General features: G+C 49.3%; 1 protein-coding gene across 1 annotated transcript in view; it reads right to left on the minus strand.

The window, feature by feature from the left end:
• Window positions 1-26,992, minus strand: part of AGK (acylglycerol kinase) — a 71,150-nt gene that overhangs the window by 19,503 nt on the left and 24,655 nt on the right. Inside the window, exons 3-9 of the mRNA XM_056123911.1 lie at window positions 23,700-23,739; window positions 21,677-21,756; window positions 13,188-13,263; window positions 11,518-11,610; window positions 9,133-9,165; window positions 7,493-7,587; window positions 169-238 (exon numbers count right to left, since the gene is read on the minus strand). Coding sequence (XP_055979886.1) covers window positions 169-238; window positions 7,493-7,587; window positions 9,133-9,165; window positions 11,518-11,610; window positions 13,188-13,263; window positions 21,677-21,756; window positions 23,700-23,739 — 487 coding nt within the window. The remainder of the gene's footprint in view (window positions 1-168; window positions 239-7,492; window positions 7,588-9,132; window positions 9,166-11,517; window positions 11,611-13,187; window positions 13,264-21,676; window positions 21,757-23,699; window positions 23,740-26,992) is intronic.

Below are 26,992 nucleotides of genomic sequence, written 5' to 3' on the forward strand. Positions count from 1 at the left end.
TGCTAAGATGAAACTAGTTCTTTTTCTCTGAAAAATTATAGTGGGGAAACCCAAGGTAAGTGGAAAATGGCCATTTTCATTATAGTCTCATCTAAACGGCTACACTTCCTTTAATTTACAGACGTGGATTTTGTTCATGCTTTTCAAACTCCGAAGAAAAGACCTTACCTTGATCTGTAACACGTCGAGCGGGACCGTCTCCCCCTTCACAATGGCGAGTGTGGCCTCCGTGATGTGTCTGCAGACCATGAGAGGGGCAAGGTCGCATTGTGGAAAGCAAGCACACCTCTCCTCACCGCCCCTCTCTCCAGCCCCCCGACACCCACAACACACCCACCCGCAGAACACCTCCCCTACACAGCACATACCTCGCACATCCCACACACACCTCAACACCTCACAGCATACCTCACACACGCCACACACCCCACACCTCACACATCCATACCTCACACTCACCAAACACAAAACAGCTCACGCATCATACCTCACAAACACACCACAGATTCATACACACTACAACCCCCTCCCAGCCCCCTCCCCCCCCACACACCTCACACGTCCCACACATCCCACAACCCCCTAACCTCCAGACACCCACACACATGCCTCACAGGGTGCTAATGCTCAATAAGAAGACATTCCTGTAATATTCTAAGAATGCAAAACAGAGGAGTATGACAAGAATCACAGATTCCGTGGAACGCTAGGAACTAGCAACCGAAAAGAAAAGGTGGGAAAGAGAGGTTTATAGAAAGCAAAACCTATTTTTTTTTTACTCAGTATTCACTGGATTTCTACATTATGCCTGACTCTCAGTGGAAAACGACACTTAAAGGAAGAACAATTGTCCTCCATTCCTTGTAAGAAAGTCAGGAACTTTTCAAAACTAAATTTCTTTTTACCCTAACAACCCAAGGGTAACTAAAGGAAGAACTGCTTTGAGATTCTAAGTTTGAAGTTTTAAGATTTGTTGGACTTACTCTAGCAAATACGGCCCATAACCCAGAACATATATCTCTTACTTTCCAGGACTGGGCTGGAGCAATAGCACAGCAGTAGGGCGTTTGCCTTGCACGCAAGCCAGCCCGGCCGAGCCGGCTCGATTCCTCCGCCCCTCTCAGAGAGCCTGGCAAGCTACCGAGAGTATGTTGCCTGCATGGCAAAGCCTGGCAAGCTACCTGTGACGTATTCAATATGCCAAACACAGTAACAAGTCTCACAATGGAAATGTTACTGGGCCTGCTTGAGCAAAATCTGAACAACGGGAGGACAGTGTTTGTTTGTTTCCAGGATTACTAGAGTATGCTTCATTTTAATCACTGTGTCTTTTGTTCAAAGACACACAAGATACTGTGTCTACATTTGGATGGTGAAGATTTAGTTTTAAAAGGCTCATGCCTTTGTTACCCAATATGGCCAGGTGGCACCACAGCAGGCTCAGAAGCAGGTCTACGGCTCCCAGTCTCAGTTATCCAAGAGATAGCCAGCAAAGAAACAGCAAATCAACAAAGGGCCAGAAAGAAGCTGGCCACAATCAGAGCATAAAGAACAAATATTCCCACACCCAGTACTTTCTTGCCTGGCCCATCCATCAGCCCTGGAGCCTCTCTGCTTTCTCTTTGACTAGCTGCCATTCCCACCCTACATGAATCTTGGCTGTAATGTCCCCATCTATCCCAACTAGCCACAGGTAGATCTCCCCTGTAAGCTCTGTCATGGAACCCGATTCACTTTCCTTCACAATTTGTCACTATCACTGTCCTCCCGTTGTTCATCGACTTGCTTGAGCGGGCCCAGTAACATCTCCATTGTGACAATTGTTACTGTGTTTGGCATATCGAATACGTCATGGGTAGCTTGCCAGGCCTTGCTGTGCGGGCGAGATACTCTCGGTAGCTCACCGGGCTCTCTGAGAGTGGCAGAGGAATCGAACTCGGGTCGACCATGTTGGCTGCATGCAGGGCCATGCAGCAAGGCGAATGCCCTACCCACTGTGCTATGTGTAACATAATTGTTTTATCATCCACCTCCTCCTGGATACAGTTCCAGAAAGTAAAACATTTACTGGCCAATGTAAAACCCTGACTTGGCACAGCCCATGGCCCATGATAGGGAATACTGGCTGCCTTCATAAATATATGTTTTTCTCTAAAGTTTCAAGTATATCAAAATAATGCACCAAATCAGGGAAGTGGCTCAGCAATCGGGCATACACCTTGCAGGGTACGAAGCCCTCGGTTCAATCCTTGGCAATCCTTGAAAAGCAAATGAACAACAATAAACACTCAAAGAACAGAGAGTTCTTGTCCTAAATTTCCCCTTAATCTGCATTAATTAAAGCAAATTCCAGAAGTCTCAACATTTCATTTTTTATAAATACTTTCTATGTATCTCCAAAAGAGAGACACCTTAAATAAACATAAAATTTGATTATTCTATCTTGGGGCTGGAACCCTAGCACAGTGGGTAGAGCACTTGCCTTGTACAAGACTGATTGGGGTTTGACCCCCAACATCCCAAATGGTTCCCCCTGGCACCAATGAGTGCCAAGTCAGAAATAACTCCTCAGTATAGCTGGTTGTGGCACCCCAAAACAAACAAAAAATTCTATTATGATATCTAAAACATTTAAATAATTCCTTTATATCAATGTTCGGAGAGCCCGGCAAGCTACCGAGAGTATTCGATATGCCAAACACAGTAACAACAAAGTCTCCAATGGAGACGTTACTGGGCCCGCTCGAGCAAATCGACGATCAACGGGAGGGCCTTTACCTTTACCTTATATCAATGTATATTTAGTCAATATAGAAAGTTGCTCCATTAACTACATGACCTTATGTATGTGTGCATGTGTGTGTGTGTATCACTGTCACTGTCCTTCCGTTCATCGAGAGGGGTAGAGGAATCGAACTCAGGTTGGCCATGTCGGCCGTATGCAAGGCAAACGCCCTACCCACCTGTGCTATCGCTTCAACCTATATATGTATATATATAAACATATATATGTATATATATGTTTATATATATGTTCAGATTAGCATCACTTGTTGAAATAACTACCAATTATTTCAATATTGAAATCAATACTCCACTGAATTAATTTTCTTGGTAGCACCATAAAAAAAAATCCAAATTCTGGATACTTTCTTCTAATAATTCACGTGGATATTATTTTGCCAACTTTTAAGTTTCGGTAAGTACTGAAACTTCATTGTTCTTTTATTCTATTTTAATCCCTTAATTGTTCCATACAAATTTTAGAATCTACTTCTCAATTTTTACAAGAAGTATTCTGCAACTCTGAGATTCTGTTGAAGTTACAGATCATTTTAGAGAAAAATGAGTCTTAGTTCGTCAGTCTTGCACGTGACAGCTCTCCGGTTACTCAGCTCCTTTTGATTTCTTTCTTTAGGGCTTTGTAGTTTTCAGCATATGATTCATACATATTTGGTCGGGTTTATCCCTTGGTAATTCTTGATTTTTTTAGGGCTTGCAATCTGGTTTATTTATTTTATTTATTTATTTTTTGCTTTTTGGGTCACACCCGGCGATGCACAGGGTTACTCCTGGCTCTGCACTCAGGAATCACTCCTGGCGGTGCTCAGGGGACCTTATGGGATGCTGGGAATCGAACCCGGGTCGGCCGCATGCAAGGCAAACGCCCTACCCGCTGTGCTATTGCTCCAGTCCCCTTATTTATTTTAAAAATTTTCTTTATTACTTTTCGAAAAAAGTGTGCTGGAGCGATAGCACAGCAGTAGGGCGTTTGCCTTGCACGCAGCCAACATAGCTGACCCGAGTTCGATTCCTCCGCCCCTCTCGGAGAGCCCGGCAAGCTACCGAGAGTATCTCGCCCGCACGGCAGAGCCTGGCAAGCTCCCCATATGCCAAACATAGTAACAACAAAGTCTCTAATGGGGACATTACTGGGCCCGCTCGAGCAAATCGATGATCAATCGGAGGGCCTTTACTTTACTTACTTTACTTTTCGCAAAAAGTGTCACAATGTCCACTGCATTGCTGTTGTATGTTTTTTAAAAAAATGACTAGGATAATTATTAAGGATTTATTGAGCACACCTAGAAGACAGGAGTTATTTGGGAGTACCTTAATTTCTTTTTCTTTTTTCTGGTTTTTGGGCCACACCTCATAGTGCTCGGGGCCCACGTGCATTTTGTTGTTTCTACAATCTTCTGAAGGACTATAGCTGTCATTCACTCAATACAGCTGAGGAACTGGACTCGGATGAAATAAAAATCCCAAGACAACAGAACTAAACGTCACCAAAGAGAAGGTGGTTCAATCCACCTGAGAGGTCCTGCTTCTCAGAGGGCGATGTTGCCCTCCGTGGCCAAGGGGTGTCTGTGTACCCCACCAGAAAGTTAACCACTTGGCACTCCACAAGTGGCCCCCGATCCATCCTTGTCCCCGTGAGTGGGTCTGAGAGACACTCTAGAGTCACAAATCAGAGCCTCTTAAATTCATTTTTCTAACAAAGTTAATTGTATTTTAAGGTACTTTACAATTCTAGTATGTTACCTTGGATTCTTAGATGTCCACTCTGAGCTAGGGGGTCAACGAGCTGAAATATTTACTTTCCCATATTTCCCTATCAGTGATGAATCTTTATCCGACTCCGTCCCTTCAGCACAGATGCTATTCAGGAAGAAGGCGTCAGTTTAGAACGGGAGGCTTGACATGGCAGAAAGCAAGCAGGTGACCGTGACTATGAATTCAGAAGGAAGCGACCAGAAAGGGTGCTGACACACTGGCCCTCCTCCAGATGGATGACAAAGAGGTTTGGGAGAGCTCTGGAGAGACAGATCTTTCGAAAGATGATACAACCGAGTGGCCTTCTTTTACTCATTTCCTTTTCCAAGATTTCTTGGCAGAAGACAGCAAAATGCAAGCTAAAATTTATCTTTCTCTAGTGATAATTGAAAGTTCTAAATAAAGCAGTACAATTGCACAGAACAGCTACATTTAAGATTATTTACCTGCAATCCAATTACCTTGAATTCCAGGTTATTTTTTTCTTTTTTCTCTTTCTGCAGTAATTATGGGGACAATAAATCTTCACAGCAGTGCAAAAAAAAAAAAAAGCCAATCCTTGTTCTTTTAAAAGGTCTTGGGTCTCTACCATGTTAAGAGGGCGATAAAATCTGAAGCCTGGGGCAGACTTAATTACCGTAAGCCCTGGAGCATGATTGTAAATTAAGTTTTATGAATTTTTTAAAAAAATTTAAAAAAGAGAGGCAGAGCAATAGTGCAGCAGGTAGGGAGCTTGCGTGGCAGGTGCCCAACCCGGGTTCGATCTGCAGCATCCCATCTGGTTCCCAGAGCAGCGCCAGGAGTGATTCCTGAGTCCAGAGCCAGGACTGAACCCTAAACATCACCAGGTGTGGCCCCCAAAAGAAAAACAAAAACTCTAAAGAGCACCAGCAACACCGTCCCTTTGAGTCTGGGGGATTCTCAGCTCGGGCCAACCCCAAAGGCTATTCCCTGCCCCAGAGGGCTGCAGGAGAGGCCAGGGGCTCCCCGAGTAGTGGGGAAGGGTGTGAGGGTACAGTTCACAGTCCACGGTGGCCTGAGGGGCAGAGGAGCTATCTAGGGTGCAGGGAGGGTGAAAGGCCCCGGCCGGCCACCGTGGTGGGTGGGCAGGGTGTTTGGAGAGCACCCAGCTAGAGTGACCCAGGCCTGAAGCGGGCAGGGCTCAGACAAGCGAAGAGTCTGGGGGGAACAGTGCGATTATCTATCACCCCAGAAAGTCTCGCTGTGTGCCAAGCACAATGACACCTCAGCTAGGTTCGAGATGAGTGGGGGAGAGATGGCACTCCCTCATATGTACATTAAGGCTGCAAGCCCTGATACACGTGTGGTTCACACCGGGTGTCTGATACAAGGGCCAAGGTTTTTACAAAATAAATAAATTAAGTAATTAAAAAAATTTAAAAAAGGACATTGATTCCTATTAGACACTGATTCCTAATAGATATCGATTCCTAATAGTATAACATTTAATGTATAATTACAATATAATTATAATAATTAATTTACAATATAAATATTATAAATACTATAATCACTGTCACTATCACTGTCCTTCTGTTGTTCATTGATTTGCTCGAGCAGGCCCAGTAACACTGTGAGACTTGTTACTGTTTTTGGCATATCGAATATGTCACGGGGAGCTTGCCAGGCTTTGTCGTGTGGGCGAGATACTCTCAGTAACTTGCCGGGCTCTCAGAGAAAGGCGAAGGAATCGAACTCGGGTTGGCCCTGTTAGCCACATGTAAGGCAAATGCCCCACCCGCTGTGCTATCGCTCCAGCCCAAATACTATAATATCGATATTAATAAAATAAATATTAGTATAAACATAATATTATAAATTAATACTATTTTTATATTATCAATGCAGAGTCACGAAAGTCTGCCTCACAAAAATCCTAAAGCAGGAAAAAAAATAACCCACCAGAGTATTATTATAGCAATAGAGTCTAGTAGATTATATTATATCTAGAATGTCCTAAGGAGATTTTAATTAACTTATTCAACAAGTAGTAACTGATTTCTTCCACTAAGTCATACAACTTACACTGAAGATCAAACGAGTGCCAACGACAGCCTGAAAGCAATCTGTTCTCTACCATCCAATGACTCTCCAGCAGAGCCCGTGAACCCTCTTGCGATCACAAACTTAAGATCCTGACTTCTCAGAAACCTAAAGTTCTATTTCTATTACGCGCTGGACAGAAAACAACAGCCACAGCAACTCGCCTGACTCCTGGGCACGTTTGCCAAAAAGACCCCGTCAGACTTGTTGCAGTTTAATTGAAATGCCAAGGCCACGCTGCCAGCCGCCAGCTCTGTCCTCCCGGCCCCCACACGAGGCATTCCCCAAAGGACGTGGCTTCATTTAGGTGTCCCAGACACTGATCATAGAGGGATAATGAGCGGGGGCTGCCAGCTCAGGCCCCTCCAGGGACTGCCTATTTGTCATCCCTACGCTTAAGCCATCTCGATGTTAGTGAACTGAACCACGCAGAGCCAGAGACCCGGTAGGATGGGGCAGAACACCAGCATTCATTCCCCAAAGGGTGTGACTTCATTTTGATGTCCCAGCCACTGATCATAGGGAGATAATGAAGGGCACTGCCGGCTCAGGCCCCTTGAGGGACTGCCTATTTGTCATCCTTCGCTTAAGCCATCTCGGCGTTGGTGTACTGAACCACGCAGAGCTGAAGACCCGGTGGGATGGGGCAGAAGACTGGCATTCATTCTACACTAACTGGGGGAGGACCGATGGAGCTTTGAGGGGAAGCCAAGGAACAGAGAGCAAGTCCTCCCCTCACTGAGCTCAGGCTTCAGGGCACCCAGACTCACAAGAGCTCTGCACTCGCACACATGTACAAGTCACACGCCCCCAGGACTCTCCATCCCCAGCTCCACGCCCACCACACCAGCACCCCACATTGACAACCTACTGGACTTTGTTCCCGCTCTCAGCAAAGAGGGTTTGACTCAGGCTGCTGGTTTGGCCCAGTGGGATGAAGCCGATGGGGATCTTACTGAAGGTGGCCTGCGGGATGGAAAGAAATTGTTTGGCTCTTCTCAGAAGATCAGGCAGAGACGTGTTCGCTGGGACAAAGGCAACCACCCAGGCAGCCTCCCCGATCCCAGCCCAGGGATCAGGTGACTCCGGCACACTGAGCGCTCAGTTCCCAAAAGAAGGCAGGCGGGGAAATCAACCCTGCCCCAACTTCCGGAGAAATCGTGGGGTGCCATCCATGGCGGTGCACTGTAGAGAAATTTGATTAGGAAAGAGAAGGTCTTAATGATTTATTAAATGAGGGTCTTAATGAGAGTCTTAATGATATAAAATGAGGGTCTTAATCGCATCAGGAAAATGATATTCTTAACAATAAGTGAACTCCCGGGACGGGAACTGCATCATATTGTCACGCTATCTGAAAAAGTGGTGGAGAAAATTCAACAGAAAGGGCCTAACACCCAATGCGTTAGTCCAATGGCTGGTGAGAGGCATAGCAGAAGACTTAATTAACTGCCACAAGCAAGCAGAGGTGGGGTGAGCAATTCTCAGAATGAAGCAGGCCGGGAAATCACCCACGCTCCGACGTCCACATTCTCCCCAACGATGACGAGGATGAGCACGCATCTCCCAGCACAAAAGGGATGACAGTGCAGCTTCCTTCTTGTGCTATCCAATGTACTGTATTTCACTTGACATCATGTCACACAGAATGCTGCTCATATACATGTAACATTTATAAATGCATTCTGTTTATTTTTATAAAATAAAATGGTATTTCTTAAGCATAAGACTAGTATCGAAAAGGCATATAAAATAATGTCACAAATACCATCAAGACCCAGGCGTAACAAATGTTACAATTTGGATGCCAGCATCAGCTGTCTTGAGAAACGAACCATGCAGACAGGACGGAAGTGCTGCGCACTGTTCCTATGGAAACGACCCCCTGCGGCTGGGTGCCTCCATCCCAGCCACCTTAGGGTTCCTGAACAATGTCCTCCAGGCATCCACTGACAGCACATTTGTTTTCAAAATTTTAAAACTTCAGTTCAAATGCATAACAATTTGGCAGCCTGATTTTTTTGGGTACTGCTAATTTTTTTTAAATGGGGATCAAATATATCTACTCACACACCTGTGCACTGTGCTGAATTGATGGTGTATTTCAGAATTGCATGTATGTTTCAAGTGTGTGTCACTGATAATGGATGCAGCGACCACCATAGTGTTAAATATGTTCTAGATTTAAGCCATGCGGTTATTAATAACCTGAGCTCACTCGCTTGGATTGCTGAATGGTTTCCAGTGTATAAATATGCCACGATCTATTTAGGGAGAAGTTCTTCGAAGCTTTCTATCGGATATTCTTCTGTCTAAGCACCCCAGGCGCCGAGAGGAAGTCCTGGCTCGGGGAAGTGTCTGTGACACGAACAGCCGCTAGTTCATCCCCTGTCACCCACAGCACCACCCAGACCCCATCACAGGCGGCCCAAGGGTGAAAGGGTGAGTCAGAGACACAGGAGGGAAAAGCAAGCGCTGACGGCGATCATAAAGACTTTCACGAAGGCTCACCTCATCCGCTCGTCGGAGAAGCCCAGTAATGACCTGCAACGGTGAAAGAAAATGTTACAAGATCATGAACAAAAGTGCTGTCATCGTCCTAGAGCTCGACTCAGTTTCCACAGCTTCCAACCTGCCCGTTTTCTACCTACACATGAAAAGATGCACAGGGAGACGGTTCTGGGCTGCACCTGACCTGGATTCCATTCCCGGCACCATCTGGCCCCTGAGTGCCACTGGGTCTACCCCCACCCCCTCTCCGCCAGTTCCAGTGTGGTCCTGGTGGTCCCTGGCACCACTGGGGCCTGAGCATCACTGCCTTCTCAGGCCCTCACATTGAGTCACCAGACTGGTTTGGCCGGGAATGACCCCACAGTCCCTCCTCACACCCCGATTCCCCAAAGCAGTGCTTGGGAGGTGTCCCCCAACTCCAGCCCCGCCAAAAAGTCTGTACTTACTTGAAACACAGTACTCTCAAATAGGATCAGAGCTCAGTTGTATTACTTCTCTGTCTCCTTTTTTGAGCCATGCTCAGCCGTGCTCAGGGATCACTCCTGGCAGGGCTCGGGAACCACATGCAGGGCTGGGATTGAACCCGGCTGGCCGAATGCATGGCAAGCATCCTCTCTGCTCTATTCTATTTCAGCCCCTTGATTTTATTCTTGACTTAGGACCACAATTCAATTGACTATAAAATAAATCACACAAAGCAATCCAGTTTACTAGAAAAAAGTAGGCATGCAGGAAAACAACACATTGCCTCACTCTTAAGTCTGTTCACAATAAACATTTCTTACTGATGAATACAAAATCAAGGGGAACAGAAGCCCCGCAGTTAAAAATATATTGTGGGGGAGAGGGAACCGGGCCGCACGGGTAGTACTCAGGGTAGTACTCCTGGCTCTGCGTGCAGGGGTCACTCTTGCAGGGCTCAGGGACAGTACATGGTGCTGGGGATCAAACTTGGCCTGTTGAATGCAAGGCGGGTGCCTCACCCGTTCTTTCTAGCCCCCAAAAGATATTTTAACTAGGCTCCTTTACATAAATTATTCTTGTTTAAAAATTTAATATGTATCTTGTAAAAAGTGAAAAATATCTGAACAAAACCCTCTTTGTCATAATCCCTCCATGCTGGATAATCATCATTGTTTCTGCCTGGGGGCTGGGGCAAGGGCCCTCAGTCCCCGTCTATCTGTGCATGTCCACACACGTATCCGGGTGACAGGGATGAAACGAAACATAAAATCTGTCTTTCGGGCTGGAGCAATAGCACACGGGTAGGGCATTTGCCTTGCACGCGGGCGACCCAGGTTCGATTCCCAGCATCCCATATCGAGCACCACCATGGGTTAATTCCTGAGCGCAGAGCCAGGAGTCACCCCTGTGCATCGTTGCCAGGTGTGACCCAAAAAGCAAAAAAAAAAAAAAAATCTGTGTCTTTCTTAAAAAGGTCCTGCCATGGAGGCAGGCTGGAGGGTGGGAGGGAACCCGGCAGGGATCATCGGTGGCAGGGAGCCGACGCTGGTGGGGGACTGGTGTGGGAACACTGGACGCCTGGAACTTTATTCTGGACACCTTTGGAAATCATGGTGCCGAGATTCAAAATTTTACATGAAAAGCAGGACATGCTGGCAAGCAAAGGCTGTCCCTAATCTCCCTTGCCTCCTCCACCTTGCTGGGTGTTGGGATTCAGCTGGGCTGGCATGCTCTCAGGATTCCACATACTTCATTAGGACGCCGTCTGAAACAATCCCAAGATAGGCGCCTGCAGGGTGCAGACGCAGCTCACAAAGGCTCCCATAACTGCTGCGGCACATCTGGACCATGCCACACGGCCGGCCTCTCCGCATGCCAACGGAACTGCAAGACGTGGCAAAAGGCCCACAGAAAGGAGGTGCGGGTCGCAGGATGGAGCGGGTGGGAAGCCCATCAGGGGCCTGCAAGGTCTAGGCTAGGATGACAGTTGACGTCTGTTCTAGCGGGGACACTCACTTCTGCCACTGGACCCAAGTCATCCGTAAGGGGACAGAGTTTTATAGTGAAGGCAGATGTGCGCATCTGGACAGTGCCACCCGGAAACTTGGGTTTGCTGAGACTTCCTAACTAAAGGATCCTGGCCGAGCTAGACCTTCCAAAGACAAAACCACACCCACCACCACTTGGTCTCCAAGTGGATCCAACGTCAAGTGAAAAAAAGGAAAGAAAAGAAGGTCTCTTCTTAGGTGTGGGGCTTCACAGAGCAATGCAGTGAAAGTGCAGGAGGAGAACAGAGCGCCCGCCCGGCCACAGAGACCAGCCCAGGGCAGGCTGAGCAGGAAGTCAGTCCCTGCCATCGTGGCCACCGTGGGTTCCAGGACTCGGTCTCCCTTTGCCACCGTGGCAGAAAGATGGCCATACCTCCTGCAGGGTCCCGTCACCTCCCGCGACGATGATCATGTCTGTGCTCTCCATCAGTTCCAGAAGCTTCTTGGCTTGGCCCTCATAATCTGTCTGGAACACAAAAGGAACCTTAGGCAAATGCATCACCTCAGAGGCTGGAGGGTTAGAAGTGCAGGACCTTTTCCTTAAATCTGACCCTGAGTCTTTCCAGCAGTTCCACAAGACTGACAGACACAGAGAACTACACGGCCGCCAAAGCAATTATGCATCGTTTATATGAATCCAGACTTATGTAATCAAAAAGCACCAGGGAGACCAGTGAATGAGCATCTTCCTTTAAAAGGAAGAGCCAAAGGGTTGGAGAGATAGAACGGGGATTAACACAGCCGTACAAACATGGCAGTCACAGCTTTTACCCAACTCGCCCAACACACACCCCTCTGTGGACACTAACACACTGAGCCCAGAGGCCGAATCAGAGAGCTAGCTCCACGTGCTGATGCAGGCTGTGCATGCAGGTGGTCTGGGTTCCATCCCCAGGACCGCGTGAGGCCCTGAGCATCGACAGGAGTGACCCCTGGCCTCAGAGATGGATGCAGTGCTTGAACACCACCAGGAGGGGCCTCAAGGCACAATGAAGCAAAAAAGACACCAATACTATCTTTAGGCATGTTCCAAAACAGCACGATTCCATCTTAGTTTGGGTCCTCTTTCTCTTCCCTCCCCAAACCTCCCAAAGTCTGAAGTTTAACCGTTTGAAACTCCTACCAGATAGGGCTGGAGCGATAGCACAGCAGGTAGGGCATTTGCCTTGCACGCAGCCGACCCGGGTTCAATTCCCAGCACCCCATATGGTCCCCCGAGCACGGCCAGGAGTAATTCCTGAGTGCATGAGCCAGGAGTAACCCCTGTGCATCGCTGGGTATGACCCAAAAAGCAAAAAAGTAAAATTAAATAAAAATAAATAAATAAAACTCCTGCCAGAGGGGCTGGAGAGATAGCCCAGGGGGTAGGGTGTTTGCCTTGCCTGCAGCCAACTCTGGTTCGATCCCTGGTGTTCCATATGGTTCCCTGAGCTCCACCAGGAGTGATTTCTGAGTGCAGAGCCAGGGAGTAACCCCGGAGCACTGCTGGGTGTGACCCAATAAATAAATAAATAAATAAATAATAAAATTCCTTACCAGGGAGAAAATTTCAAATGGTATGTGAACTGCCATGAAATTGGTTCCTCATACTTTCGCTTTAGAAAAACAACTATTGTTGTTGTTGTTGGTGGTGGTTTTCTTGGCCACCTGATGGTGCTCGGGGCTCACTCCTGGCTCTGCACTCAGAATCTCTCCTGACCGACGTTGGGGGACCATTTGGGGTGCCGGGGATTGAACCTGGGTCACTGCGTGAAAGGCAAGTGTCCTACCCACTGTACTATCTCCCCGGCCCTCAGGAAAAGAGTTCTCCATAGTACTAACGAGCTATTCCAGAAGCCCAGACTCTCACGTGTCTAACGAAAGGAAACAAAGGCAGCCTCCCACAACTGCTCTTCTGGGTGCTGAGGGCCCCAGCCCCCTCCCCCCCCCCAATGTGCTCGCGTTCCTCTCCTCACTGGGGAGACCTTTGCTGGGGGGGAGGTTCGGGGTCTGCTCGGCAGGTCGGAGCGGCACTGAGCAAGCCCCAGGCCAGGCCCTGCTCACCTTGACGACGGTCACATCCATGCCGGAGAGGTGCAAAATTGGGGCGGCATTTTTCTCAAACAGGGACCTGGCTTTGCTGGAGACAGAGGGAAAAATACAAATATCTTGGCATGAGTCGAGGTTCAACCACCTTCTCTAGACCCAGTCAATAAACAGACTACAGAATGACTACTCCCCCACCCCCCCACCCCCCACCCACACACACCTTTTAAACCAGGGTCTAGAGCGAACTGCAGCTGCTCTTATTTTATTTGAGGACTCTGGGTTTACTCCTGGCTCTATACTCAGGGATCACTCCTGCAGTACTTGGGGGACCATATGGGGTACTGGGAATTGAACCCAGGTGGGCCTTGTGCGAAACAAGCGCCCTACCCACAGCGCTCTCTCTCTGGCCTGCAACACCCACTTCATTTATACAAGTACAGGAAGCTGGCTGGAGCTATAGCACAACGGGTAGGGTGTTTGCCTTACATGCGGCCGACCCGTGTTCGATTCCTCTGTCCCTCTCGGAGAGCCCGGCAAGCTACCGAGAGTATCCCGCCTGCACGGCAGAGCCTGGCAAGCTCTCTGTGGCATCTTCCATATGCCAAAAACAGTAACAACAAGTCTCACAGTGAGACATGACTGGTGTCCGCTCGAGCAAATCGATGAACAAGAGAGGACAGTGCTACAGTGCTACAGGAAGTTGGGTGAGAAATGAGTTTCCACAGGCTGGGTGATGCCACCATCTCCAGTTTGCCTCACTGCAGGGCAGGGGGAAGGGAAGAGAAGGGGGCATCTCTGAACCGGGGCTTTTACAGTACAGACCACCAGCAAAGTGGCAAATCAACGGCTGGCAAAGGGGGTGGGGAGGAGAGAGAGAGAGAAAGAGAGGGGTGGAGAAAGGGAGAGAGAGGGAAAGGGAAAGGAAGAGACAGGAAGAGAGAGGGAGAGAGAGAGGGAAAGAGGAAGGGAGGGGGGATACGGAAAGAGAAAGGGAGGAGAGAAAGAGAGAGAGGGAGACAGAGAGGGAGACAGAGGGAGAGAGGGAGAGAAGAAGGGAGAGAGGGAGAGATGGAGAGGGAGAGAGGGAGAAAAAGAGGGAGAGTAAGAGGGAAAGAGGAAGAAAGGGAGAGAGAGAACAAGAGACGGGGAGAGAAAGAGAGGGAGGAAGGGAAGAAGAAGGGGGAGGGAGAGAGCGCGCACGCCCTCTTCTGTTGGAGGGGTGACTCTGAGCAGAAAACCACTAACCCTCTGGTCCACAGACCCCGTTCCAGCGTAAGTGCTCAGGACTTCCATCTGCATCCAAGCCGCAGCCACTGGTGCTTTGCAGGAGGCAGGGGAGGCCGGTGGGCTGGTCTTTCTGAAGTCACCAACCTCCCCTGTGCACCAGCCACCCCATAGGTGCCACTAGCGCATCAGAAGCCAGTCAAGAGTAAGCCCGCGGCTGGGTGGGCAGTAAGATCAGCAAGGCCTCTTGTTGGGGCCAAAGGTCGCGTCCCTTTCCCCCAGGGATGGGGCGGGACAAGAGGTGCCTAAGTGGATGATTGCAAGGGGGAAAGCAAGGGCCCAGGGCCAGCATCGCAGGCTCCCACTCCCCAGGACTGTCCAAATGCAGGAACGCAAAGCACCGAGGTGGCTGACAATGTTTCTCCCAGCAATAGACTTTATAACAATTATTACTAAACCCATTCATTTACCAAACCATCCTCCCCCCCAATAAATAAATAATAAATAAACAGAAAGACAATCTCCTGCTCTGGGGTCTGTGTGCTCCCCTTCATGTGACATCACATCTCCTTGGGAGACTCGGAGCTCACAGTCTAGCTCCTGGGGAGGAAGGTTCACCAGACAGAGCCCCGCTCTGGCAGCAACAGGCCAGTCACCACGTGTTTACTGAGCACCTACTAAGTCCTAGAAATCAGCCCAGGAGCAGGAAATACAGGCGGAAATATACCTGAAACAGACACACATGCAACAAGAGCACTTATCTAGAGTTCAGCGACCGAAAGAGTGGTGGGTGGTCCAGAGTATAGAACGAACCACACAGACTGCTTAATTCCGACTCAGCAGACACGATCTTGGGGGAGACATATGCACATCTGGAGGGCATGCCAGGGGTAAATGCCCATCTTTGAACTTAGGACCTCATACATGCTTGCATGATTTTTAAGGATTTCAGAAGCTAGGGCATCTCCAGTTCCTGCATTTTAAACTTACAATGAAACTCCTGGAGGAAAAAAAATAATAATAAAGCAAAGTTCTTTTTCACAAAGGCTTACATTTCTGCTAGGAAAGGGAAAATAATCTAATATGACTCTAGGATAATCCACAGTTTTCACAAGACCCTGGGGTGCGCCTGCACTGTTAGAGCATTTGCTCTGCATGAGTGAATGTCTGCAAAAATGGACACCCAAATATTGTTTTCTTTGGAAGGGGGAGCTGTCCCCAGTTGGCCTGGGGGGCCCCCCACCAGTGAATCTGAGCCAAATAGACCGGTGGTTCAATGCAAGGCCTGAAGATGTGGGTCTGCTGAGATGCTCCAGGCCACCTCATTGTGTCCGGGGGGGGGGGGGGGGGGTTGGGGGGGGGGCATATGGTACCAGAGACCAGGCCCAGGTCCAGGTCCAACACATGCTTAGGATACTCCCAAACTGCTGTACCGTCTCCCAGCTCCCCCAGTTCCTTTTAATCCTAGAATCCCGGGTCTCCAGGGTAATGTCTGACACACACAAAGGTACTTCAGCATATTTAGGCCCATACTGGAACATCGCATGAGTCCAAATCAGGTACCACATGGTCCCCCGAGCACCATCAGGGGTCACCTCCAAGCACCCACTCCAGATTAGTCCCCTGAGCATGGCCAGGTATAGCCCACCACCACCAGAAAAGGAAGAGAGAAGGAAAGACAGTGCTTAAGGATTAATTCAGATGAATTCATTCTCAAGTGAAAAATTAATGACATGGGACTTCGGAGGAGAAGGACATGGCCCAGGGGGGAATATCCAGTGCAGTTCACCGGCCCTTGGGGAAGTCAGCAGATTCATCTTAAAAGCATCAGATACATTCTGATCAGGACTCTGATCCAATTTACCTCTGGAGGCCAAAGCCATAGCAAAGGAACCAAGGGGTGCAGACGGAGGCTGCAAAAAAGGAACTAGGCACCCCCTCCCCCGCACCCCCACCAGTGGCAGAGAACTGAGACACGCCAGCTGATTTGTCTTCTACCCACATATTCCAACTGTCACCCCAGACAGACCAGGAAGAACAAAAACGATGCCACCCAGAACTGTCTATGCCAATCATCTTCCACAGCTATGCAGCCCTCCTCCTAAGGGAGGGGCTTTTGTATGCCAGGGAGTCTGGCACTGTATCCTCCAGGGGAGACTGAGGCAGATGTGGAACTGCCGCGGGGGGCCTCGGTAACCCTAGGAGGCGGAAGAGACACCCAGGGAGGTAATGAGGAGCACAGTCTGACACAGAGCAGATGCAATGTTCGTAACCACAACGGACCGCCACACCGCAAGAACCCCCTCCTCTCACAAATTAAAACGGTACCTGAGACGCACGGAAACTTTCCCACGGACCCCGGAAGAAGGTGAGCACCCCAGGGTCCCCCAGGGCACAGAAGAGGGAGATGGGAGCCCTCCTCCGGCCTCTGCTCTGCTGCTGAGCACAATGGCAGGAACCCTCACGCCCCTTCCCAGCTCAGCCCAACACTGCTGTGGCATCCTGCTCAGCGCCTAGGTCGGTGGGTCAGGCGGGCAGGAAGGGGCCTGCATCCATCCAGGGAAGGCCGCGGCTGCATCAGCCGCCTCCATCTGTGCTCTGACTCACTGGCAGCGAATTGACGGGCACCTGACATTATCCAGGAAGGAAGATTTGGGCCCGGAGTGGCGCCACCGCACAGCCCTGGCCTCTTGGGGGGCGAGGTGACAAGCCCCAGATGGGCACTTGTCCCCCCAGCACCGAGGGACATCCTGACACCGCAGGGATGGTGGGCCCCAGGGGAGACCTCACTCAGTGTGTGAGCCCCACCAGCCTGGCGCTGAGACTGTCCCACAGGGGAAGGATAACGAACATGTGGATGTCGAGACCTTCCCCACCCCTGCGCGGGCTGCCATGGGGGGTGAGGGGCGGGAAATCTCTGAAAGGGAAGCAAGGACGATAGTCCCTCCTGGGTGCCATCCACAAAAGATGGAGAGCAGGAGCGACCCATAAGAAGTGTGTTATTCACCCGGGAATTAGGGGCGAGAGAGAACCTGCGCGAAATTAAAGCCACGCATACTCGCAGCAATCTCCAGCTTCTCACACGCGCGCACAAAATAATTACTCTTTAGCGTATTATTTATTAATGCTAAACAGTTATTTATTAAAGCTCTTATGTAATTTTAAGCCAGTACTACATAATTAAATAGCTACCAGATAAATTATGAATTATGTGTCAGGGCAGAGCCAAGATGACAAAAATAATGCAATTAATTAAATGGTGAGAGAATACTTTCAGGAAGGATGCTGGGAAGTTTCGGGGGGTGGGGGTGGGGGGCTCCTTTCTAGAAGCGAGCATGAGGTCTGCCTTGTTAAAGTGGGGTGATGACTTCAGCAAAGATGCTTTTTCGCTGCAATCTTAGAGTAAGAATTAACCTGTGTCAGGATGACCCCTGCTCCATCCGGGCACTGCTGGGCCCCCTCAAGCAGTGTGACAGCCCAGCGGGAAAGGCGCCTGCCTTGCATGCAGCCAATTCGGGTTCCATTTCTGGCATCCCATATAGTCCCCAAGCACCACCAGGAGTAATTCCTGAGTGCAGAGCCAGGGGTAACCCCTGAGCATTGCCAGGTGGGCCCCAAAACCAAGCAAAACAAACCAACCAAGAACATCCACCTATTAAAATGCCATTATATTAGAAAAGATGAAGTCATGAAATTGACATACAAGTGGTACTACATGGAAAGTATCCTGTTAAGTGAAATGAGTCAGAAAGAGAGGGACAGACATAGAAAGATTGTGTTCATCTGGGGAACATAAAGTAACAAAATAGGCGCAAGAATAGCCAAGATAAGTATCAGGAGGTTCACTCCATGGCTTGGAGGCCAGCCACACATGCTAGGGGAAAAGGCAGCTCAGATAGAGAAGGGAGCACCCAATAAAGGGTGTTGGGAGGATCCTTCCAGGATAGGAGTAGACTATAGAGTGAACATGATTGCCACTCAATGCCTCTTTTGCAAACCACAACACCCAAAAGGAGAGAGAGAACAAAAGGGAAAAACCCCGTCACAGAGGTAGGGTGGGACTGGGGGGGGGGCAGTGGGAGGGATACTGGGATCATTGTTGGTAGAGAATGGGCACTGGTGGAGGGATGGGTATTCGATCATTGTATAACTTAAACCCAAGCACAAAAATTTGTAAGTCTACAACTGTACCTCATGGTGTTTCACTAATAAAAATTTTTTTAAAAAATGTTTAAAAATAAAAAGAAATAAAATGCCATTATACTTAAATATGAAATGTAAATAGATCCTAAAACTAAAGTGTAAATAATTATAAGGGGCCAGAGAGACTGTACAAGGGTTACGGCACTTGTTTTGCACACGGCCAACCCCAAAGCCCACCAGAAGCAACCACTGAGCACAGAGTTAGGAGCACCCCCTGCATGCCTGCTTGGTATGGTCTTCACACAAACACGAAGCACACAGAGAAAACACTATGGAAAGGAAGAATTCGGCATGGCAATTCCGAGCTTCAAAACCCATCACCCTATGTCTCTTTGTCAGAGTGAGCAAGTCCCTACATCAGCAGCTCCCTAGGTCCGTGGAGGAGCAGGGCTGCAGGGAGGGTCGAGCAGAGAAGGCTTTGGCTCTCATCTTCCGGTCAGCCGCTGACCCGGCTTTTTGAAAATGCTTACAGTCAACACCAGAACATGTGTCATTCGGCGCCCTGGGTGGGGTGTCACACACATCACAAAGGTCCTTATTCCTTACGCGATTTTAGAGGATCAAGCCATTCCTCTTCCCCTTTTGCAGAGGAGTAAACTGAGGTTTGAGGAAATGCCCCCCATAGCATCACACAGCAGCCGGACCAAGCCCAGACCGGCCTCAGACTTCCCAACCAGCAGTACCGATGGGCATCCTGACGCATTGTGAGAGCACGTAGTCAGTGGGCGTGATGAACACTGTGCCAGGAGAGAGGAGAATGGCGAGGGGGTGATCCACCGGGCAGCCCCAGAAACGAACGCAGATGTTGGTTGGTCCATGCCCAGCTCACACCTAAGTGCGCCAACAAGTCTTTGGAAACTGTTGTAACGTGGATGAGGCCAGGGCGAGCCCCAGGCCCTGCCGGAGGAGGCAGGTATGGAAGAGTTGGTGGTCGCTTTCAGCACCAGCTGGTGATAACTGCGCCCTCCTCGGGCGACAGTGACAGTGATTTATTTATTTATTTATGTATTTTATTTTGTTTTTATTTTTGCTTATGGTATCACTGAATCACTGTCCTCCTGTTGTTCATCGATTTGCTTGAGCGGGCCCAGTAACATCTCCATTGTGAGAATTGTTGTTACTGTGTTTGGCATATCGAATATGTCACGGGGAGCTTGCCAGGCTTTGCCCTGCGGGGGAGATACTCTCGGTAGCTTGCCAGACTTTCCAAGAGGGGTGGAGGAATCAAACCCGGCTCAGCCGGGCTGGTTGCGCGCAAGGCAAACGCCCTACCGCTGTGCTAAAGCTCCTTTCGAAAATTTTAATAAACTAGAGCATTCTTTAAATATTCACAGTAAAACTGAGTAGGAAGGACTGAGGGTCCTAATATTCCTTCCCTGGTCCCATCCGCGCACACCCACCCTCCCGCATTCCTCATCCTTCCCCACCGAGGACGGCTGTTGTGCTATAGGACCATGGACAGGTCATTTTTTTGACCAAAGTCCAACTGCTTTCCATGCCTCCAGCCCCCTGCCTGGTCATCCCTTCCCATGGGCACTCCCTGCCAACAGGGCCAGGGCCTATTACACTCACCGTAAAGGGACAGGGTCAAGAGGAGGTGCCTGGGGGGCGGGGGGGCCCTTGCCCTGGGTCACACCCCTGGGCGCGGGGGGCGCGAGTGTGCTTCCCAAGCTCACAGGGCACCTCTTCAGGAAGGAATGGTCCCGACACCCCAGTCCCCAGCACGCTCGGCCATGTAGAATCCTGAGACTGCAACCGCCTCCTAGATCGCCAGCCAGCAGCTGGAGCAAAGCCACTCCCGAGGCCACCCTGCCACGGAGGCTGCCGCCAAGCAGAGGCAACTCGCTGAAGAGTTCTGGAATGACTGTTCAGCCCAGTTAGACTCAGTCAGCTTAAGAGCTCTGTCTCAGGGCAGGGGAGAGAGCACAGTGGGGAGGGTACCTGCCTTGCCCACAGCTGAATCGACAGCTAACCCGGGTTCCATCCCCAGCATCCCATATAGCCCCTGAGCCTTGTAGGAGTGATCCCTGGACCAGGGCCAGAAGTAAACAGTAAACCCTGGCTGTGCACTACCAGGAGTGTGTGTGTGTGTGTGTGTGTGTGTGCATGTGTGTGTGTGAGAGAGAGAGAGTGAGAGTGTGTGTATCTATGTGTGTGAGTGTGTGAGAAAGAGAGTGTGTGTCTGTGTGTGCGTATGAGAGGGAGTGCATGTAAGAAAAGGAATTGTATGTGAGAGAGAGAGAAGGGAGAGTGTATGTGTGAGAGAGAGAAGGGAGAGAGTATGTGTGTGAGAGAGAGAGAGTGAGAGAGAGAGAGTGGGTGTGTATCTGTCTATGTGTGTGAGTGTGTGAGAGAGTATGTGTCTGTGTGTGTAAGAAAGAGAATTGTGTGAGATAGGGAAGGCAATACTTTCTGGGCTGCCAAGGGATTCTGTCTCCCTGGCTGAGAACTACTGTGCGTGTGTGTGTGTGTGTGTGTGTGAGAAAGAGAGAGAGAGAGTGGGTGTGTATCTGTGTGTCTGTGTGTGCGTGTGAAAGGGAGTGTGTGTAAGAAAGAGAATTGTGTGTGAGAGAGAGAAGGGAGAGAGTATGTGTGTGTGAGAGAGAGAGTGTGTGTTTGTGTGTGTGTGAAAGGGAGTGTGTGTAAGAAAAGGAATTGTGAGATAGAGAAGGGAGAGAGTATGTTTGTGTGTGAGTGTGTGTGTGTGTGTGAGAGAGAGAGAGAGAGAGAGAGAGAGATAGAGAGAGAGAGAGAGAGAAAGAGCTCACTAGTTTTGCCTCACTATACTTTCTGGGCTGGCAAGGGATTCTGTCTCCCTGACTGAGAACTACTCTGTGTGTGTGTATGTGTGTGTGTGTGTGTGTGTGTGTGTGTGTGTGTGTGAGTGTGTGCGCGCGCGCACTGTGTGAGATGTGAGTTGTGTCTCACTAACTGTTCTTCTGGGGCCGCCAGGGCATCTTGTCTCTAGGGGGGACTGGCCGTAGTGCTTCCAGTTCCCACAGTCCCACCAGCTGCCTGAGGTCCCGACCTTTCCCTCCCTTGGAAGCCAGGCCCCGAAGCTGTCAGATGGAGCTTACCCTTTGCAAGCTGCAGGGTTGAGAAAGACGGTGGCTTTCTTCACTTGTGCATTGGGAGGAATGAGCTGGTTGCCAAACACCTGAAAGAGAGGCAAGAAAAGTTTCCATTAAGGTCCGTTTATTCCATTAGTGATGACATATATTCATATGTTCTGGGAAAAAAATTACTTCTAGCAAAAAATGGTATCTACTCTGGGAACAAAAATAAAAAAGTCTCTCATGATTTCATATTGATTAAAAATACCCAAAATTCACAGGCCATTAATGATAACAAGCTGGATTTTGTACTGTAATAATTTAAGAAAACCTGATTCAAGTACTGAAATAATTTTCTTTTCTCTATGAGATACATGACTAGTAAAGCCATAGTCTGTCAGAAAGAAAGTTTAAATCCATTTGTCTTTGAATTTCGGAGTATAATCTCTTTCTCCATCTTATTACCAAAGCTTATCTTTGTGTTACCAATAAATCCTCACACCTCTATACTTATGAAAATAGTAACGGGGCTGAAGCGAGCAGAGGCTGGAGCACATGCCTTGCTGGCAGGCCTGGCTTTGACCCCTGGCACCACGGGCTTCCAAAATACCACATCATCCCCAGGAGGCCTGGGTCTGACCCCCGTGGGCTCTCAAACTTCTTTTTTATTTATTTTTTGGGGGGGTCACACCCGGTGCTGCACAGGGGTTACTCCTGGCTTATGCACTCAGGAATTATTCCTGGTGGTGCTCAGGGGACCATATGGGATGCTGGGAATCGAACCCGGGTCGGCCACACGTAAGGCAAACGCCCTACCTGCTGTGCTATCACTCCAGCCCTCTTAAAGTTCTAAGAACTGGAAATATAGGACAGATGGAAGCGCTGCTTCCAACAAGAGAGGGCCAGCCCAGTGACTGTGACTTTTTTTTATTTGTTCTTGGTCACACCCAGTGATGCTCAGGGGTTACTCGTAGCTCTGCACTGAGGAATCATTCCTGGACTTGCTCCAGGTACCCTATGGGTTGCTGGGGATTGAACCCGGGTTGGCTGTTTGCAAGGCAAGCGCCCTCCCCGCTGTGCTATCGCTCCAGCCCACTGCGACTTCTGAGAGGAGGGAGAAAAGGCTCCTTCCCCACAGGAGTCTGCAGTTACTGCTGGAAAACTGGGCTGGAGCCAGATTCACCTTGAAATGAGCACGAATATTTCTTTGAAATGAACTTCCCAAACCATTTAGAGCCACCTACAAAGGCAAGTTCTCAAAACACAGAGTTGGAGCTGTTGCACGCTAAGGAGGGGGGGGTCTATTCACAGTATCTGTTGCCAGTTGGCAGGGGGTCCCCCAGGGCTGGCTCTGTGCTCCCTGAGCCTGCGGCTCTCCTCGGGCACCCCTCGCCCCTGCAGCTCACTGGGATCCTCGAGGGGAGACGGCTCGACCACAGGTATATCTGCCAGGCAAGACTGCAAATGTGGAGGTAAGAGCCACGGATGCCCTTCAGCCCACAGGCCCGGAAAGGTGACTGACCGAGGCGGGCAGGGCCAGGACGGGGTGGGCACAAAAGCCCGGGTCCAGGTGGAGGGAGTTGGACTCCCACGCATGGTGCCTGCTCTGGACAGACAGTCTGAAGAGCAGAGTCAGGGCCGAGTCTGATGGCTGGGGACAAAGTGCAAGCAAGACCGGACTCCCAGTCTGTGCTCCCGTCCAGGCCTTGGTTCCCGGGCTGACTCAGAAGTGAACAGGTCTAACGGGGAGTGGACGGGGGGAGCAGCCTCCCACTGGCAATTTCACTTCCTCACATTCCATTCCGAGTGAGCTCTCGGCCTGATTCATCCCCAAATCACTGTCACTGTCACTGTCCTCTCGTTCTTCATCGATTTGCTCGAGAGAGCGCAGTAACATTGTGAGACTTGTTACTGTGTTTGGCAGATCAAATACGTTACGGGTAGCTTGCCAGTGGGGGGAAATTTCTAAAAAAAAAAAAACAACCCAGTGCCAGGTGTGTGCCAGATAGCCTTTGCCATGGAGATAAAGCAGGTTTCGGGTTCATACCTGAGCTTCCTGGCAGGCCGCTCTCCTCAGCAGGTTATCACTAGAAAGGAAACAGAGAGAGGAACATCAGCTTCCCCAGCAAGGTCAAGCCCACAGAGACAGAATGATGCATCTTTTAAACTGTGCCACTCGTCCCTATAAAATGCCCCATAGAACGTTTCTTGAGAACATGAAACAAATCAGGGGCACATCTGAAAACTGATTCTGAGTGACACCCCGTGTCAGGATTTCTGTATTACGGGAGGCAATGGACTGTCCTCTCTGCTAGATGTCGATGTCCTAATAAGCCTCAGACCTCGGATACGTTATGTTTTTGGCCAAAATTAATCGGTCACTGTCACTGTCCTCCCATTGTTCATCGATTTGCTCGAGCGGGCCCAGTAACGTCTCCATTGTGAGACTTGTTGTTACTGTGTTTGGCATATCGAATATGCCACAGGGAGCTTGTCAGGCTCTGCTGTGCAGGCAAGAAACTCTCGGTCGCTTGCCAGGCTCTCCGAGAGGGACGGAGGAATTGAACCTGGGTCGGCTGCGTGCAAGGCAAACACCCTACCCACAGGGCTATCATTCCAGCCCAAATTTTGGTCAAAATTAATAATAATAATAATTAGACTGTCACGGTGAGGCTTAGGATCACAGGAGGGCGTGAGTCTGGATTCCTCGGGTGGGCTTGATACAATTACAAGGGTCCTGACTAGAGCTTTTCAGGCTGCAGGCCGGCGTGAGAGTACAGTGAGAAGGGTGTTTACCTTGTATGCACCAACTGGGGTTCAATCCCTGGCATCCCATATGGGCCCCTGAGCTCGCCAGGGATAGGAGTAAGCCCTGAGCACCACTGGGTGTGGCCAAAACTTTTCAGGCTATGATCTACCTCAGGTGTGACCATTTACAAACTGGGGGGTGAAGTTTGAGGGCCCGGGTGAAAACAATCAAATGGAGGGTAATGGTTGGTTGGTAACAGACTTTTGGAATAGTGTAGCATATACATGATGGGTACATACATCTATACACCAAGGTCTCCAGTTATAAGAGAAATGAAAAGCACCTAGGAAAGATGCAGGATGGTTGGTCCTGAAGAGAGGAGAAGGTGGCTGGTCAGGTGTAAAATTCTTTAGGGGCGGCCAGGGGGGCCCCTCAACAGCTCTTCCCCTAGCTGCCCACGTTCAGAGTCGGGCCACTCCCCCTGCCAGGACGGTCCAGGGCCATGGGGCAGACGGTGGAGGAAATGAGGGCCAAGCCAGTTGATTGATCAGATGGCTTTTATTCCATTCTCCCCACGCGCCTGCCCCAGTCTCTCTGAACCTCCCATTCTAGTCTCACTCTCCCCTCATTCCCGTCTCCTCCTGTCTCTCCCGCTCATCTCTCTGCACTCCATCTCACAGCCTGGGCACTCTCTCTCTCTCTCTCTCTCTCTCTCTCTCCACGTGCCTGCTCCTGTATTCTTCTTCTACATTCTTCTCTCTCTGTTCCCCTTCCTCTACATGGTCCATCTTGCTACCCTGCTCTCTCTCCTCGCTCTCTTTCCAGCTCCTCAGCACTCTGGGCTGGCACTGCACCCAGTCTGGTAGCCAAATCAACATAAGAAAGTCCTTCCTGAGGGTCCACCAAGTTCAAAGGGAACACCACCTAAAAGGTATTCCAAAGCCCTTCCTGACTGCCCAAGGCTAAATAACTCCTAAGGTGTTTTTCTCCTTTCCTTAGTCCAATAACTCTTTCAACATCTTAATATTAGTTATTTTTGTATGGACACAGTAAAAGATACATTGAGGCTTGTAGGGCAGCTCTCCTGGGAACATCTTGCCACAGAATCAAGACTACAGAGCTCAGGCCAGATTAATCTTTCCTAACCCTAGCAGGGTCCGAATCTAGTTATTACTTTTTGGATCATGACAGCATTTGTCCATGATCAAGCTCTTAACTTATAGTTAAGCATTATGGCACATTGGCCAGGCCCATCTCAATGCCAGGGTAGCACATAGCTTACCGCTTGCCCTGGTTCCATCCAGTCCCACTTTGGGACCCTGCTTTTGGGGGCGCTAGGAAGGGCAGCTGAGGCTTAGGCCTAGAGAACAGATGCTCAGGAGGAAAATAACACTGAGAGTCACATTAGAAAAGCACAGCAGATACTGTCTTCTTGTGTCCATACGAAAAGGACACTGCTCTGAATAAACTATGCAAAGGACTTAAGGAGAAGAGAAAGACAATATTTCTAAGTCAACAGAGCACAAAGAAAGAAGTTACAAATAAACACAGAGGAATGGGAGCACTGTGGTGGGGGCAACCCAATGAATCTAAAACTACCTGAGGCTGTGCAGGAAGGACAAAACAGTGTCAACCTACAGTCAGCGATGTGGAAACCTTTTAGAATCTGGGAAGGAAAAAGGATGAGCTCTCCCTTACAGACCAGGACTCAGAACCCACCACGCACTGTGAGGTAATAACACTGCATGCAAATGACTCTGTCTGTGGTCACTTGGCACAGGGGCTACGGAGGTCCCACGCCTCTCACCTGCATTCTTACCCCAGAGAAATCCACAGGTCAGAAATAAACATGTGGTGAGTTAACTCTGCTATTACCATACTTTTCCTATATTTCTTTTTTATATCAGTTTTTGGATGCTCAATTATATGAGCGGGCCCAGTAACGTCTCCATCATGAGACTTGTTGTTACTGTGTTTGGCATATCGAATACGTCACGGGTAGCTTGCCAGGCTCTGCCGTGTGGGCGAGATCCTCTCGGTAGCTTGCCGGGCTCTCCGAGAGGGGCGGAGGAATCGAACTTGGGTCAGCCATGTTGGCCGCTTGTAAGGCAAACTCCCTACGAAGATTTTGGCATTGGCAACTTTGTATAAAATAGAAGACTTTCAACCAGAAAGCCCTCTTTTTATTTATTTATTTATTTATTTATTTTCTTTTTGGGTCACACCTGGCGATGCACAGGGGTTACTCCTGGCTCATGCACTCAGGAATTACTCCTGGCGAAGCTCAAAGAACCATATGGGATGCTGGGAATTGAACCCGGGTTGAGCGCGTGCAAGACAAACATCCTACCCACTGTACTATCACTCCAGCCCCCAGAAAGCCCAATTTTTAATATGAAGAGGTCTATGTTGTTTATGCCATTTATACAAGGGCACTTAAAATGGCTGTCTGCCCAAGCCTCTGGAACCTTCTCCTTGTAAGACTCCATTCAATGTAATCAAAGTAGAGAGAGAGTATTGTAGAAATTGTCTGCCACACAGGCAGGGAAAGGGTTGGGATAGGAAGGGATACTGGGGATCTTGGTGGTGGA

Source organism: Sorex fumeus, unplaced genomic scaffold (genome assembly GCF_029834395.1).
Source record: "Sorex fumeus unplaced genomic scaffold, SorFum_2.1 ptg000048l, whole genome shotgun sequence".
In the NCBI taxonomy this organism is placed as follows: domain Eukaryota; kingdom Metazoa; phylum Chordata; class Mammalia; order Eulipotyphla; family Soricidae; genus Sorex; species Sorex fumeus.